General features: G+C 52.2%; 4 protein-coding genes and 1 non-coding gene across 5 annotated transcripts; 1 reads left to right on the forward strand and 4 right to left on the reverse strand.

The window, feature by feature from the left end:
- Positions 1–612: 612 nt before the first annotated feature.
- LY79DRAFT_621962 (uncharacterized protein) lies at positions 613–2742 on the reverse strand (the record flags this gene model as incomplete). The annotated part of the gene is made up of 1 exon (XM_060562065.1): positions 613–2742. One exon carries the CDS (start codon positions 2740–2742, stop codon positions 613–615), a length of 2130 nt encoding a protein of 709 aa, XP_060419930.1.
- A 2428-nt stretch (positions 2743–5170) lies between these two features.
- LY79DRAFT_t26 lies at positions 5171–5254 on the reverse strand. The gene has a single exon. It is a non-coding gene; the product is annotated as a tRNA-Gln (tRNA).
- A 125-nt stretch (positions 5255–5379) lies between these two features.
- Positions 5380–7467, forward strand: LY79DRAFT_138630 (glucooligosaccharide oxidase-like protein). The gene is made up of 2 exons (XM_060550934.1): positions 5380–5414; positions 5470–7467. The coding sequence occupies exon 2, from the start codon at positions 5853–5855 to the stop codon at positions 7362–7364; it is 1512 nt and encodes a 503-aa protein (XP_060419931.1). The 5' UTR covers positions 5380–5414; positions 5470–5852; the 3' UTR covers positions 7365–7467.
- Positions 7468–8828: 1361 nt separating this feature from the next.
- Positions 8829–9755, reverse strand: LY79DRAFT_534823 (acetyltransferase). Its single transcript, XM_060556465.1, has one exon. The coding sequence runs from the start codon at positions 9564–9566 to the stop codon at positions 8922–8924; it is 645 nt and encodes a 214-aa protein (XP_060419932.1). The 5' UTR covers positions 9567–9755; the 3' UTR covers positions 8829–8921.
- Positions 9756–10678: 923 nt separating this feature from the next.
- Positions 10679–12380, reverse strand: LY79DRAFT_586117 (uncharacterized protein; the record flags this gene model as incomplete). Its single annotated transcript, XM_060560584.1, has 6 exons — positions 10679–11222; positions 11292–11632; positions 11703–11798; positions 11832–11990; positions 12050–12190; positions 12243–12380. 6 exons carry the CDS (start codon positions 12378–12380, stop codon positions 10679–10681), a joined length of 1419 nt encoding a protein of 472 aa, XP_060419933.1.
- Positions 12381–13048: the final 668 nt, after the last annotated feature.

The raw sequence follows: 13048 nt of genomic DNA on the forward strand, positions 1-13048 counted from the left end.
GTAGTCTGAGTAGATCACCCAACTTTGAAATCCCCCACCTAGTAGATGGAACCAGGCCGGGGGTACATGTATCACAATATTTGTAGTTTAATTGCATATAGCTATCTGAAGACTACATAAAACAACATATCGAAAACATTTATTAAGCTAGATGATTATCCATGGCTATGCGTCAACTACAGATGTCAAGCTCCTTTTCTCTTATAGAGTAACTATGTTCACTACAGGCTTCTTAGCTGAGATTTGGTCTATAGTGCTTGGGTGTGGGCAATATTTAGCCTGCCGAGGGGGCGCGTCTTCTGAATCGACTTTCTCGTTTGCTGTTGTCTAGATACAATCAAGAGAACGGAGTAAGCTGATTATGGCTTCTTCATACACTACTAGTAGTATATCGTGACATGGATTACGGCTACCGCAGGTACCATTTGTCTTCCGACCCTGCCGCGAGAATCGAAGCCCCGATAGACTGCATGCCACTACGCCAAAGCCGAACCATGCAAGGTCAGCGAGGAAATTTCTTAAAACGAGTCACAATGAGGGAACGTGACACTGGAAAGCATTTTCATCATAATGATCGTTAAGGAAGACAAAGGGGACATTTTTTTGCTTCTGTCATTCCTTGAGAATCACTCGGACCCTGCCGCTTCTCTCAGACTGGCTAATGAGAACAAAATTGTCCGCACATCTCAGTTCATCCGCGATATGCCCATCGCTCGAACTCGTTGCACCCTCCAAGATCCACGCCGTCTCGTCGGAAACAACCTGCGCGACGGCCTGCCAGTAGTTCCCCTGGCTGGAATGCCGGCTCTGCACCATGAACACCAGCACCACCGCCAGGCCGCACGCCATGTTCAGCGCCACGACGCCAAAGACGATGAGCAGCCCCCGGAAGCCCTGGGGCGTCAGCACCCGCTCCGACGGGGTCATGGTCGCGTTATCCCCGACGTCGAACTGCGGCATGGCCTCTTGGATGATGGACCCCGACAGGGCCGTCAGCGTCGACTGCATCGCGACGCCGGGACGGTTGGTCGCGATGAGGATGTCGGCGAAGATGGCCTGGTACTCGACGTGCGGCTTGACGTCGGATATGCCGCTCCCTTGGGGGTCCATGAAGATGGAAATGTTGTTGGTGCGCGGGGAGTTGTATAAGTCGTTGATGAGCTTGTTTGTGAGGTACTGCGTCGCGTTAAGGTGGCGCGGGTTCCTGGTCGATACGACCGAAAAGATGCCACGGTCCGCCGCGGTTGTGTTGATATAAGACCCGATGCCCATGAGCCGTTGCACCCCTGTGGTGTTCCACGTCATCGCCTCTGCGTTCCACGAGACTTGTGCTCCGCCCAGGTCCTTCTCGCTCGAGAGCTCGGCTTCGGCATAGTTGAAAGCCAGCTGTTGGAAACAGATCGACATGTCTAGCCTCAGCACGCCCTTTTCGAGCCTTTCTCCCTCTGGTGTGCGTCCGCCTATTGCTCGCTCCCATGTGATCCATTCGCCGTTGGTGGTTGCCGAGATGTTGCTAAGCCCGAAATTGCCCACGAGGAATCGGCTGCCGGGAGCTCGCCATAGGTCATGCGTGCCGTTATTCCTGAAGAAGAGGAACACCTGGGAGTAGGCGGTCACGGGCTCGTCGGAGATTGTATAGTTCTGCGCGCTGGGCCGCGCGTTGGTGCCGTTCGGGACGCACAGGCTGTCTGCGAGACCCTGTCTCGCCTGTGCCTGGGCAAACTGGAACTGCGGTATGGAGCAATTGAAGCTGGAAGGAAAGCAGCTCCCATCTTCGCAGTTTGGTGGCAGCGGCAAGCCCGCTTCGCGGAACATGGTGCCGTAGGACAAGTTGCCATTCACTTGTAGGAAAAAGGGTACCGTGTCTGAAAACGGCGGTGGCATGCGGACCGAGAGGGCAGCAGAGACTGAAGGGCGCATGCATACGAAGCGCGATTCGAAGCCATATGTGCCACCGTTGTACTGGCGGAGTGTAGACAGTTTCGCGCTCGGGACGGGGAGGAACGTTCTACGGACAGCTTTGGTGTCGCTGACACCGAACTGGTTCGGCTGTGCATCCGCTTCTGAGGGGGCCTCGCCAAAAGGCATGTAAGACGCCGGCCGGAGGGGCCAATTGTTCATTTGGCGGTTCAGCGAGATCACTTCGGTACTCATGTATGCTTGGAGAGTCGTGTTCGTCGCGCCCCCAATGAGGGAGGAGACGCCCAAGTCGGAAACAAGGAATGTTGAAGAGAACTGAATAGTAACGGTGGTGAGGAGCAGCAGCATGACCAGCCCAGCCTGTATGTACGACTTCCGTGCTGATGTGACGAGCAGCCATGACAACCTCAGGGGCCCGTCGTTGATACATCGGATAATAGACATCTCGGCGACTCGGGAGAGGGGGACCCCATGTCTCTCTAGTACAACACCTGCGATGAGACTGGTGTAGATAGAGGCTTGTGCGGTGATGGCAACGCGTAGGAGGACCGTCAACAAGGTGATGGCTTGCGTGACATACTGGCGGAGCATGATCCATCTCCAAAGGACAGCCGCGCCTCTTCCGTCATCTGGGCCTTCGGCCGTCCATAGGAAGAGGAGGAATCCCAGGATGCCGAGGACGAGCGCCGTCCCGCCGCCGACCGTTGCCAGGCCGAGGAAGCCGAGGCCACGCTGGAGGCGATCGAGGTAGCTTGGCGAACGAGCCTTCTCGATGTCGATTTCCGGTTGCAGTGGAGACTTAGATGACTTGAATATTGTCATTCTCGAGAGTGAATGAGGCTGCGAAGCCAGATCACTAGGAAATGATGGGACGCAAAAGCAACACGCAGCAACGGGGGGTGCCGGCTGCTGCACAGCAAAGACATGGTACGCCCGACTGCCTGGCCGCGTTATGAGACAACTCCTAACGGCGCATCGTTGTATTTAAGGTTAAAAGAAACTCTTGTTAAGGCCTGTGGTTCTCAGTGACATCTCCAGTTCCGGGCCCCTCGACGAGGTTCTCTTAGCTGCTACCCCCCGCTAAGACGTGCATATTTCCAAACGTTGTCTCCGCAGGTAAAGCTACAGCATGTGTGGTATCGCTGTCTTGACAAATCCATCTTTCCCCGAACCAAGAGCCTGTTACATTCGGATCCGGGCTTTCGGCGCCTGTTGGGTCTCGACGTGATTTGCATTGGCGGCACATCATTCCGTACTTTACCAGCGCACGAGGGATGGGATGCGTAAATGTCGAGCGGGAAGATGTACGATCCCGCGCGAAGGGGGTGTTGGGTGGACAGTGCACGAGAATCGAGACAGGGATCCTCCGGCGGACGGCGTCGCAGAAACCAAACGCGAAGTGCTGGATGCTTGTCAAGGTCGAACGCGATAGGTCTTGGTTATCATTTGTTATTGAGAGGGGTTCGCGACTAATGTGGCCGTGCCGACGAGTGATACCAGTTCGCGAAGCTGCGTTGTGGGCACAACTTCACTGACAATGTCCCCCCACATGGCTCGTGCGACTATGAAAAACGAAAAACAAGTTTACATTATTCCCAGCACCATGGATGGTGTGGCCCAATTTGGAATTGCTAGGTTATTGGCGCGGGGATATCGTGGCTAGGTGAACCTACCACAACAGAAATAGGAAGGGAATGTGAGTTTATGAAATATATCGGAAGCACACTTTGAACTTGAGGCATCCTTGAGTTGCGGGGGCCATCAACGAGGGGAAAATGCAGGATTAATTACGATGCGGCGCTCTGACCGGCAACTGATACCTTCGCGTCCGTCAAAGTGAACTGTAAGTTCCCAACTCGTCAATTCTCCCACCCATAACTCATTCAATTATATGCCTCCCTTGGACGATTTCTGTAATTATCGCAAGTTGACTCGTTCCAAAGCCACGACTCATTAATCCCGGGAAAGGAAAAAGCAGCATGCTCCCGAGTTCCCCACCAATATCCTTCGCAGTAGCTCGGGAACCCTCTAAGACGTATCAAAATAGCCCCCCCGCCCCCTTTGGGTATCGGCGTGGACAGTTTCCGCTCTGCTTCTTGAAACTCCCATTATTGATCGTCAGCTCTTTGGCGAACGGCTCTGTGGGAGCAAAGTGCTGAATGTCTAGCGGCACTATTATCCCTTTGAGGTAAACCGCGCCGGCACGTTCCCCACCGCGGCAGACAAGGTACGCGCAGACGGAACCAATATCTCGTCGTCAGGTTTGTTTCTAGAAGAAGAGCCAGGAATATCCCCCTACACCTCGCGTTGGTTAATGGCCAGGTAAAAGTCAAACGCCTTAGCCAAAGGCTGCCTCACTGTTATGATCAAAGCCTTAGTACTCGTCATCACTCAGAAGATCAGCACAGAGCCACTAGAATACAGTCACTTCCTTTTAGGAATTATAGAGGAAACATCCATGGAGGTCCTCGATGCTAGGGCAGTGCACATGAGATCTACTCAATGCTAAACGCTGAAGCGTCTACAACTTAGACAGCCGGTAGCTGTAGACTTTCAAGTGTAGGAAACCAGAGGAAAACTACAAACCGAGGCTAAGGTTGTATTTAACGTCAGCATTCGTCGTGTTCATAGGTTTAAAAAGCTTGTTGATAGAGTCTTTACTAGTATACCCAGGCGGACCTTGGAGTTAGATAGACGTGGAACCTGAGTCTCTATTAGAACGTGCCCTAGAGCCGGACCGAGAGACTTTGCGTCTCAACTAAACGCCATTTGGCTATCATGATTTACGCAAGGAGGCATTGGTACAGAGTCCTAATGCACATATTTGCCCGGTTAAGTGAGGAGCGTTAATGATGCTTTCCACAGCAGCTGAACAGCAGCTGAATGGAATTTTAACAAAACAACCCGGAGGTTAATCTTGCGGACCAAAGTGCATTATCCTTCCACTTACTCCACGTGGAATCAGGGGATGCAAATAAATTATTAGCCCAGTTTGTTCACTCTTGCTTCCAGCGTCAGAGCATTTAAAGTATTTTGTCGTGATATAGGCCGTAATTGCGTAGTGGCAATTACGGATCCGCTTTTGTCATCTCACATTAACCCTATTACGTAGCAACTACCTAGCGGCAGTGAAATAAGCCAGGTGGATAAATTACACTCAAATCGTGCTAGGGTAAAAAAATAAGCCTAACATTAGTAAAAGCCTGGTTTAACAGTCGTAAGTAAGTAGACAAAGAAAAAGCAAAAGTCAAGGTCGTACCCGGGTTCGAACCGGGGTTACCAGAAATCTTGATGTAATCAAAATCTGGAGTGATAACCACTACACTATACAACCCAATGGCCAGTAACCTTATGGGTGCTGCTGTTGTGATTGGCGGAGGATCACATATCACCTATCAAGGACATCCTAAGCAAAAGCTAATGTTTCCTTAACCCACCAATCGACTCGGCTGATCTCAATGACACTGGTGATGAGATATTCACCTCGCTAGACAGTAAGTAAGCTCCACAAGATAACAATTTTGACTTTCGCTAAGGGTTCTCCTCAAGAATAGGTTGCATTGACTAGCTCTCTTGGCACTCATTTCAATGGACGGCTTTAGCTACAATAAGTAGCAGTTTTCAAAACTGCCAGCTTAGTACATCCCTGATTCGGCGTGCAGCGCTGGCTGAATGTGTAATTGGATACTACCTTATAAGGTTTCTGCTAGCTGATTTCTCTCCGCGTGCTCCGGAATGACACGATTGGGGCGGCCGAGTTCTTTTCATAACAAAAGAAAACAGATTTATATGATCAAAGGCTACAATGACAATCGACTTGATATATTAAAAGGAGTATTCTCCCTGCTTGGGTCGAGAGGCCCTGGGTGACCTCTCTCCCAAACTCGTCAGCTAAAACCTCAGTCTTTCACTACGTCAACGCTACTCCGATCATGGGCCGCCTTTCCGCTATCGTTGCCTTCGCGATAGCCACGCTTGCTGCGTTCGCCCATGCCCAAGATCTGGAGACTTGCCTCGAGTCAGCCGGCCTCATCACGTCTTTTCCCGGGACCAACGCATCATTTCCCGACGACATACGTTCATGGCAACGCCGTATCACCCCCACCCCGGCTGGTGTCGCCTGGCCAAGGACCGCTGACGAGGTCGCCGCCGCCCTTGCCTGCGCCAGGGAGGCCAAGGTCCTCGTCGCCGCCCGTGATGGAGGCCACTGCTATGGCTCGTACAGCCTCCCCAACGCCGGCCTTACCATCAACATGACCAACTTCCAGGAGGTCAGCTATGACGAGTCGACTGGCTTGCTCACCTATGGCGGCGGTGCTCTCGTGAGCCCTGTCGTTAGTTGGCTCTGGAAAACCCACGGTGCCCGGTTCCCCCACGTCCGCGCCAACATGGTTGGCCTCGTCGGGTCCTCCATCGGTGGCGGGTTCGGCTCGCTGTCCCGCATGCTCGGAACCCCGATGGATTACCTCGAGGGCGCCACGTACATGCTATATAACGGTACTGTCGTGAAGACATCCCGCACGGAGAACCCCGATCTCTTCTGGGCTCTTCAGGGTGCCGGCAGCTCGTACGGGATCATCCTCAATCTGACCACCAAGACCTGGAAGCCAACGTACCAGCAGGCCATCAACTACACCATCACCCTCACCGACAGCTCCCCCGGAGCCGGCGTTGATGCCCTCCTCGCCATCCAGGACCACTACCTCGCCGGCCGGTGGCCTGATGAGCTGACTATGCGCTGGTCTCTGACAGCCCCTCCCTACACCGGCTCTGGCTTCTATTGGGGCAACCCCGACGACTTTGACACGCTGCTCAAGCCCCTCGTCGACAAGCTCCCGAGCGGCACCCAGCTCACCCGCACCGTTCAAGACTTTTGGGCAGTCGAGAACGTCGCCACCCCATCCATCGACGTCCCCGTCGACGCTTACCCTCCCCGTAGCTTCTACCTCCAGGCCCTCGTCCTTCGCGAGGACCAGCCCTTTACCAAGACGCTTGCCACCGCTCTCTACGAATTCACCACTCTGGCCTTCAACCGCACCGACCTCACAAAATTCGGCTTCATCGACCTCTGGGGCGGGAAGCCCGCCAAGTCCCTTTCGGACGGGGACACCGCCTTCGCCCACGCCAACAGCTTGTGGCTCATACGCTGGGAGGGCCGCCTCGCGGCCGGTCTCACAAAGTTCCCCGCCGACGGCCTCTCCTACTTGCAGAACGGCCTCGAGCCCTTCAGGGAGCAGCTGGCGGCTGAGGGTGTGCCTCTGCGCGGCTTTGTCAACTATCGTGACACCGCCCTTACCGTTGACCAATGGAGCGAGCGGTTGTACGGCAAGAACTACGCCAAGCTCCAACGGCTCAAGACTGTGTACGACCCCGAGGGCATGTTCACCGCTCACCCCCAGAGCATTCCTCTCCCTGGCCAACAACCTCCCCCTGCCGTGAACTGAACTGGACATTGCCATTTAGAAAGCTGCCAAGAGTCAATGATTCTGTATGTTGTAACAAAAAATTTCTTTGGACTTTTCAGAAAACATAGATACGTTTCAAACAAGAACCTGTTTTTGAATGATAGGCGTAAGAGCACTGATAACCAGTCTCATAGGAAACTGAGAGACCGGTTGCGTCAGTTCTGTTCACAACCCCATATATAGCATGCATTTAGTTTATTTACGCTGCAAGCTTGTCTCCTGTAGTAACCCTCCTCACCGTACCATTCAAAGCATTCATTGCCAAGAGGATGTGGCTCGGTCCATCACTAATCCTGGTCATCTCGATTTCGGGAGCCGTTCCGTCAACAGCAAGTCGGGCTGACCAGGCTTACTGCGAGCCGGCCCCAAGCTCTATAATAGAGCCTTAACATAAAGTATCCTAGGGTGCTTCTTGCTATGGCTCTCCAAACACAGGGCTGTGGCCCTTTAAGACGAGCTATACAGAAAGCTGGATATTATTTTCAAGGGTTATTCCGCCTATTCCTGTGGGCAACTTCAATCCACACTCAATAGGGTCACATTAGTTCTTATACTAAACTCATACTCATAACTCAATTGGGGTGCTGGAGAGATCAACGACCTAGGTTTCTCATGGATCGAAGATGCAGTCTCCAACACGATTAAAACACATCCGCCGGTGTAGCAAATATGACAACCTCAATCGGCACAGTGTAAATAAGGTTGTGGATCTGTGAGTATTTGACCCCAAGGTAGCCGAGCTCGGTATCACAGTCGCCGCCCTCGTAGCGTAAGAAGCCTAACTTGCTAAGGAGTTTGTCATTAGTTGCCTTGCTCGTAGAAAAACCTTTCTTTACCTATATGTTACCTTTTCTTGTGTCAATATTATGCGCTGCGTATCTTGTGAATATGTTCAAGGTATGTTATATTGTGAGTGAAGCAGTATTGTTGATGCGGGAATGATGGCTGAGAGCCCTTAAGGATGGCTTTATGTTACGAATGTCTACGTTGTTCCAGTCCTGATGATACTGTTGCAACACCAGTTTCTGTGCCGCGACCTATGGGCTATATACTCCGCCTGTGTCGAGTGTGGTGAGGCCTGCCTATGACTTTAATATTCTGCCCAGAGTCATGTATCGAGGTAGGTGGATGGTCATGGTTAGCTCAAGAGTTGCCCCAACATTGCCACCCGGGCTACCGAAGATTCGCTTTAATGTCTGTCAACCCCTTCGAATTAATCATCGAAATATTGTAATTTCTCTTTGAAATCGGCGTCGAATCCCATCAACCGAGAAATCCCTTGCTAGCCGTCCGGACAGGCCCCAGTACGGCCCTAGAACATCCCAATATGAAAAGAAGACATGTTGGCGAATATCACGAAGGATAGTCCATACGGGAGAGGGCTCTCCCATATCTTCACTATCTCGACACTAGATAATCCAGATAAGCGGAGTTGAACAAAACCGTGAAGATGTTTTGATGATAACGTCAAGCGGCTGAAAACTGTTTCTTCTTTTGGCCAATTACTACGGTTGCATCTACGTCCGACCGAAGCGTTTAAATGAGCCATTTCCCATCTCCCTTAAGCTTGTTCATCGACTGGTTCCAATGACCCGCGTCAAATTTCCACACCCAGACCTCCTGACTGGCGTCGTAGCTGGCTTGATTGCGAGCTTCAAATTCGCCGAGACCGGCGGTACGCATCAGCGACCTCCATGGCTGGTTGTCGTCGCCCGTCTCGGTCCTAAACAGCTCGCAGCCCAAGTTTGACCGAGCATGCTCAACCAATCCCTCGAGTGCCTCAAGGCCGTAGCCTTTGCGCCAGTGCTTGTGGTCTATGCCGATGCCGAGGTCCGTCATGCGCTTCTTCCCTGGCGGCAGGGTCGTTGTCCCGGGGAGGAACTCGGAGGGGTCAAGGGACTCAAAGGTGTTATAACCACCGTTGCCGATCAACTCATTCGTGTCTCGGAGCACAATGACGACCCAGCCGTTCTCGCCATTTCTCGTGAAGTCGGCGAATTTGTCAATACGCGTGCGGAGCCTGTCCATCGTCAGGTTCTTCTCGGGCTCCTGGAACGGGAAGTTGTCGGGATTCGTGAGATAATTCAGATAAGCCTCTGCGTCTGACTGGACAGCGGTGCGGATGATCAGCCTTGGAGTGACGACTTCGAGGGGGACTTTTGTTGAGTCTTGAGACGCCATTGTAGTTGTATGCGTCGAGACAGGTTTAGTAAGACTTATCAAGCTCCGTTACTGCGCTTAAGGGGTGGATAAGATAACAAGGGTTCTAGCGGTGGTTTCAATCGAGTGTAAAGAAGGTAGTTTCTGAGTCACGGTTCGAGGATCATGAGCACCACTTTATATCTGTTGGAACAGGAGACGGTTTTCCTATCAAAGGGTCCAACACCCCCCTGTCAGCCTGCTTTACTAAGTAAGGTACGCTTGCCGAGAGAGTCCTCCAACGTAACCTGATATGCAACTGTACATACTCATCCAGTGGCTTACATTACACTGTGCGGGGAGCAATTAGTGGAGACTACGTGCCATTGCTAGTCCCCTGCTACATCAGTCGTTGAACCCAACTTCAGTTCCTCATACAAAATACGCCTTCAAAACACCTTTGGTGTGGCGCAGTTATGAAGACTAAACTGGCACGAGAATGGAGGTTCACGTTGATGCAGTAATACCAAGCCTGCCGCGGGAACCTCAGCTAAGGTTTATATTTATCAATTTCAGAGAGACTCCCTACCGAAGTGGCACTGGTGTATTTGATAAACATTGCCTGATCAAAGAGAACGACAGCACTATTCTGTTTCGCGTTGCCATATCGTCCAAAACCGTGCTGGCAGCCTACTTGCACATATTCTGCCGGAGAAAGATTCGTTCTCAAGGGCCAAGTGGTTAGCTTTCCTTTACTTTTCTTCCAGAAAGTGTTGAATCCCTGATCATCAGAGTTTGTCATGGCATTTTAATGACCGTGGCTGTCGATCCATCGCAAAGTGATGTCAAGTGAGAGGGCACTTTCATACCATACATCAGTGATGATATCAAATAGAACAGCATAATGTATAGGCGGAACTAATCTTCCAATGATAAACTCCATTAACATTTGCCTGAAACGTTATGGGCGCCGATGACTGCGGAACATTGCGGACTAGAATTATTAGTGAAGAGGCTCAAGAATAAAAAGGTTGCATTGCGTCTGATATACTATATACCGAGAAGTTAACAATTTCCTAGTTCTTTTTCCTCGTCATTACTCTGTCCCAAGAGTCATTGTTTCCAGTTATTTGGCGCATTACGGCTATGAGAGTTCACCGCGGCCACCACCACGGGTTCGATCGCTTCACAACCCAAACGCCGCGTTCGATGGTGTTGATGACGACGTACCCGCTCTTGAAGTACGGGTAGTGGCTCCAGGTACCAGTGTAGTTGTTGGCACCGCCGCCAGGCTCGTTGTCGTCCTCGGGAAAGATGTCAAAGTAGGCGATCTCCTTGACGTGCTTGGACGTCGGGTCCCAACGAACGGACGAGACGTCCAGAATGCGGAGGCCGGCGCCGTAGTTGCTCTGGTACGTCAGGCCGCGGTGGATGAACTGGTTGTGGTCGACACTACGGACGGTGCCCTTGAAGATGCCGCTCTGCTTTGGTTTCTGGAGAGACCGAATGTCCCAGAAGTACGTTACCGGGAAGCCGTCGGCGGCGGGGCCCGCCTTGTTCCGCTCGTCGATCTCGTCATCAAGCACGAGGAATTCCTGCCAGCTGGGTTCGAACACCCAGCCTTGATGGGTATAGGTCGCGCCCTCGTAACTGGTGCGAGAGATGATGTTGGTGAAGTTCTTATCGGTGACATCGTGGCTATCACGGCGGTCAGTCCACATATTTTGAGGTGAACAGATAGTGTTCAAAAGACCGCGGGAAACGGACATGGTCAAGGTATCCTCATTGTATCCGTAGCAGATATCACGCCCCCAGTACTTCACATCGGGCCCGCGGTAGACAATGCATTGAGCATCATGCACGTAGCCGTCGCCGGCAGCACATCCCAGGTAGACGGGGTTGGCAATGTCTGCAAGGTCGAGGAACTGCAGACCAGAGTCGCACGGTAGGTTACGACGAGGCTGGGCACCGACAGCAACGGCAAAGCCCTTCTCCTCGTTGACAACGACATTATGACTGCGGCCAAGGGGGAGGGCTTCAATCCAGTGCGCTGTCAAGTCCTTCTCGTTGGAAAATATAACTGGGTTCTCGGGGTCAATGTCGAGAAGCTTCATCCGCGTCAGCTCATTCCGATTTCCCAAACACTGCGGCCTGGGGATATTGGTGGCGAGTTCTAACCTTGCGCAAGTCAAAGAACTGGAAACCGTGCCCAGGAGCCTCGCTGCCAACAACCAGGTAGTTCTTGTATGTCTTGATCTCGCGCCACCTGCTCGGCTCGGAGTAGTACGGCAGGGTGCCGAGTTAGACCAGCTTGCCGTTCTTGTTGATCTCTGCAAAGGCGGTGCCATCTAGCTGACCGATCGCGAAAAACTCTCTGCCATTGGGAGCCGTCCAACCCCAAGAACCTGAGCCTTTGCCGGTAGAGTTACCGAAAGCCGCATGAGGCTGGAAGTCGTAGAGGTCGATCTGGTAGGTGTAAGACGATGTTTCATCTCAAGATTGACCCGGCCCAAGATAATACTAACGTCCTTGCATTTGAAGGTTTGGAGAGGGTCATCCTTGACGAGCTCCACCTTGCCGTCCTTGCAAGCAACATAGTCCTTGACGCGTCCCGTCCATTGAGCGGAGTCAAACTTCCCGTCGGCCTCGGCTTCTTCCCATTGGGCCTATGCGACGTTAGCCCTTGAACGGATGGATTGGCTCGACTGTCCGATATACAATCTTGTAGTCCATGTTCTCCTGATGGGCGGCGCCACTGTCATACCAAGCTGATAGATCGGCGTTGGGCTCCAGCTCCCTAGCGATGGAGACCCCCGAGAGGGCGCTCATCGCAAGACCCAAATGTACGGCTTTCATCTTGATGGGTGATTGAACGCAGACACAGCCACAAGTCGGACCCTGAATGCAGGGCAACACGGATCACAGCAAGACTTTTCAAGAATGAACCAAAAGAAAGGGCCTTCCTTTTGTACTTGCGTTGCCCATATGCATGGCTCAAGCCAAGAAATGCGATATTCATTGCACGTCGCAAAAGTTCCAGAATGCAGTGGTCCGCGGGGTTGCAACAAGCCTGCATGGGACACCTCAGCGCCTGTCATATCATCGCGCAGGATCTGCATAGACCAAGCAATGGCGACAACGTCGTTCAAATAAGGCCATTTAGTGGGTGGTCTGTCGGTGATTAACGCACAACAGAGGTTCTTTATTGTTTGCTTAGATGAAAGGGAAAGGTGATTACGATGTCGCAAGCTCTTGACACTTTTTGTCAACCACAGCAGAGCTTTTGGACCGAGGGACTTTGAGAGTTCTGCCTTTTTGATTCGTTGTGCTGCCGTGGCTAGTCAAAGTACCTCCGCTGTCACCGGATCTTGTCGTGCCAAGTGTGAGCGACCCTGAGGTAAATATGTGCAGTAGGCACTGTCAGCCAGAACGAAGAGCAACGGTACTGCAGGTGACGATGTTACAGTTCACAAAACCAGCCATGCAACCATCCGGCTGAACAGTCGCAACGTATTTCTAAGCTG

The sequence above is a fragment of the Colletotrichum navitas genome, assembly GCF_030913465.1.
Source record: "Colletotrichum navitas strain CBS 125086 chromosome Unknown LY79scaffold_2, whole genome shotgun sequence".
Classification (NCBI taxonomy): Eukaryota; Fungi; Ascomycota; class Sordariomycetes; order Glomerellales; family Glomerellaceae; genus Colletotrichum; species Colletotrichum navitas.

Excerpts from the sequence above, each read along its gene's own strand:
- LY79DRAFT_138630 (XM_060550934.1), top strand. The coding sequence starts at position 5,853 with ATGGGCCGCCTTTCCGCTATCGTTGCCTTCGCGATAGCCACGCTTGCT.
- LY79DRAFT_534823 (XM_060556465.1), bottom strand. The coding sequence starts at position 9,566 with ATGGCGTCTCAAGACTCAACAAAAGTCCCCCTCGAAGTCGTCACTCCA.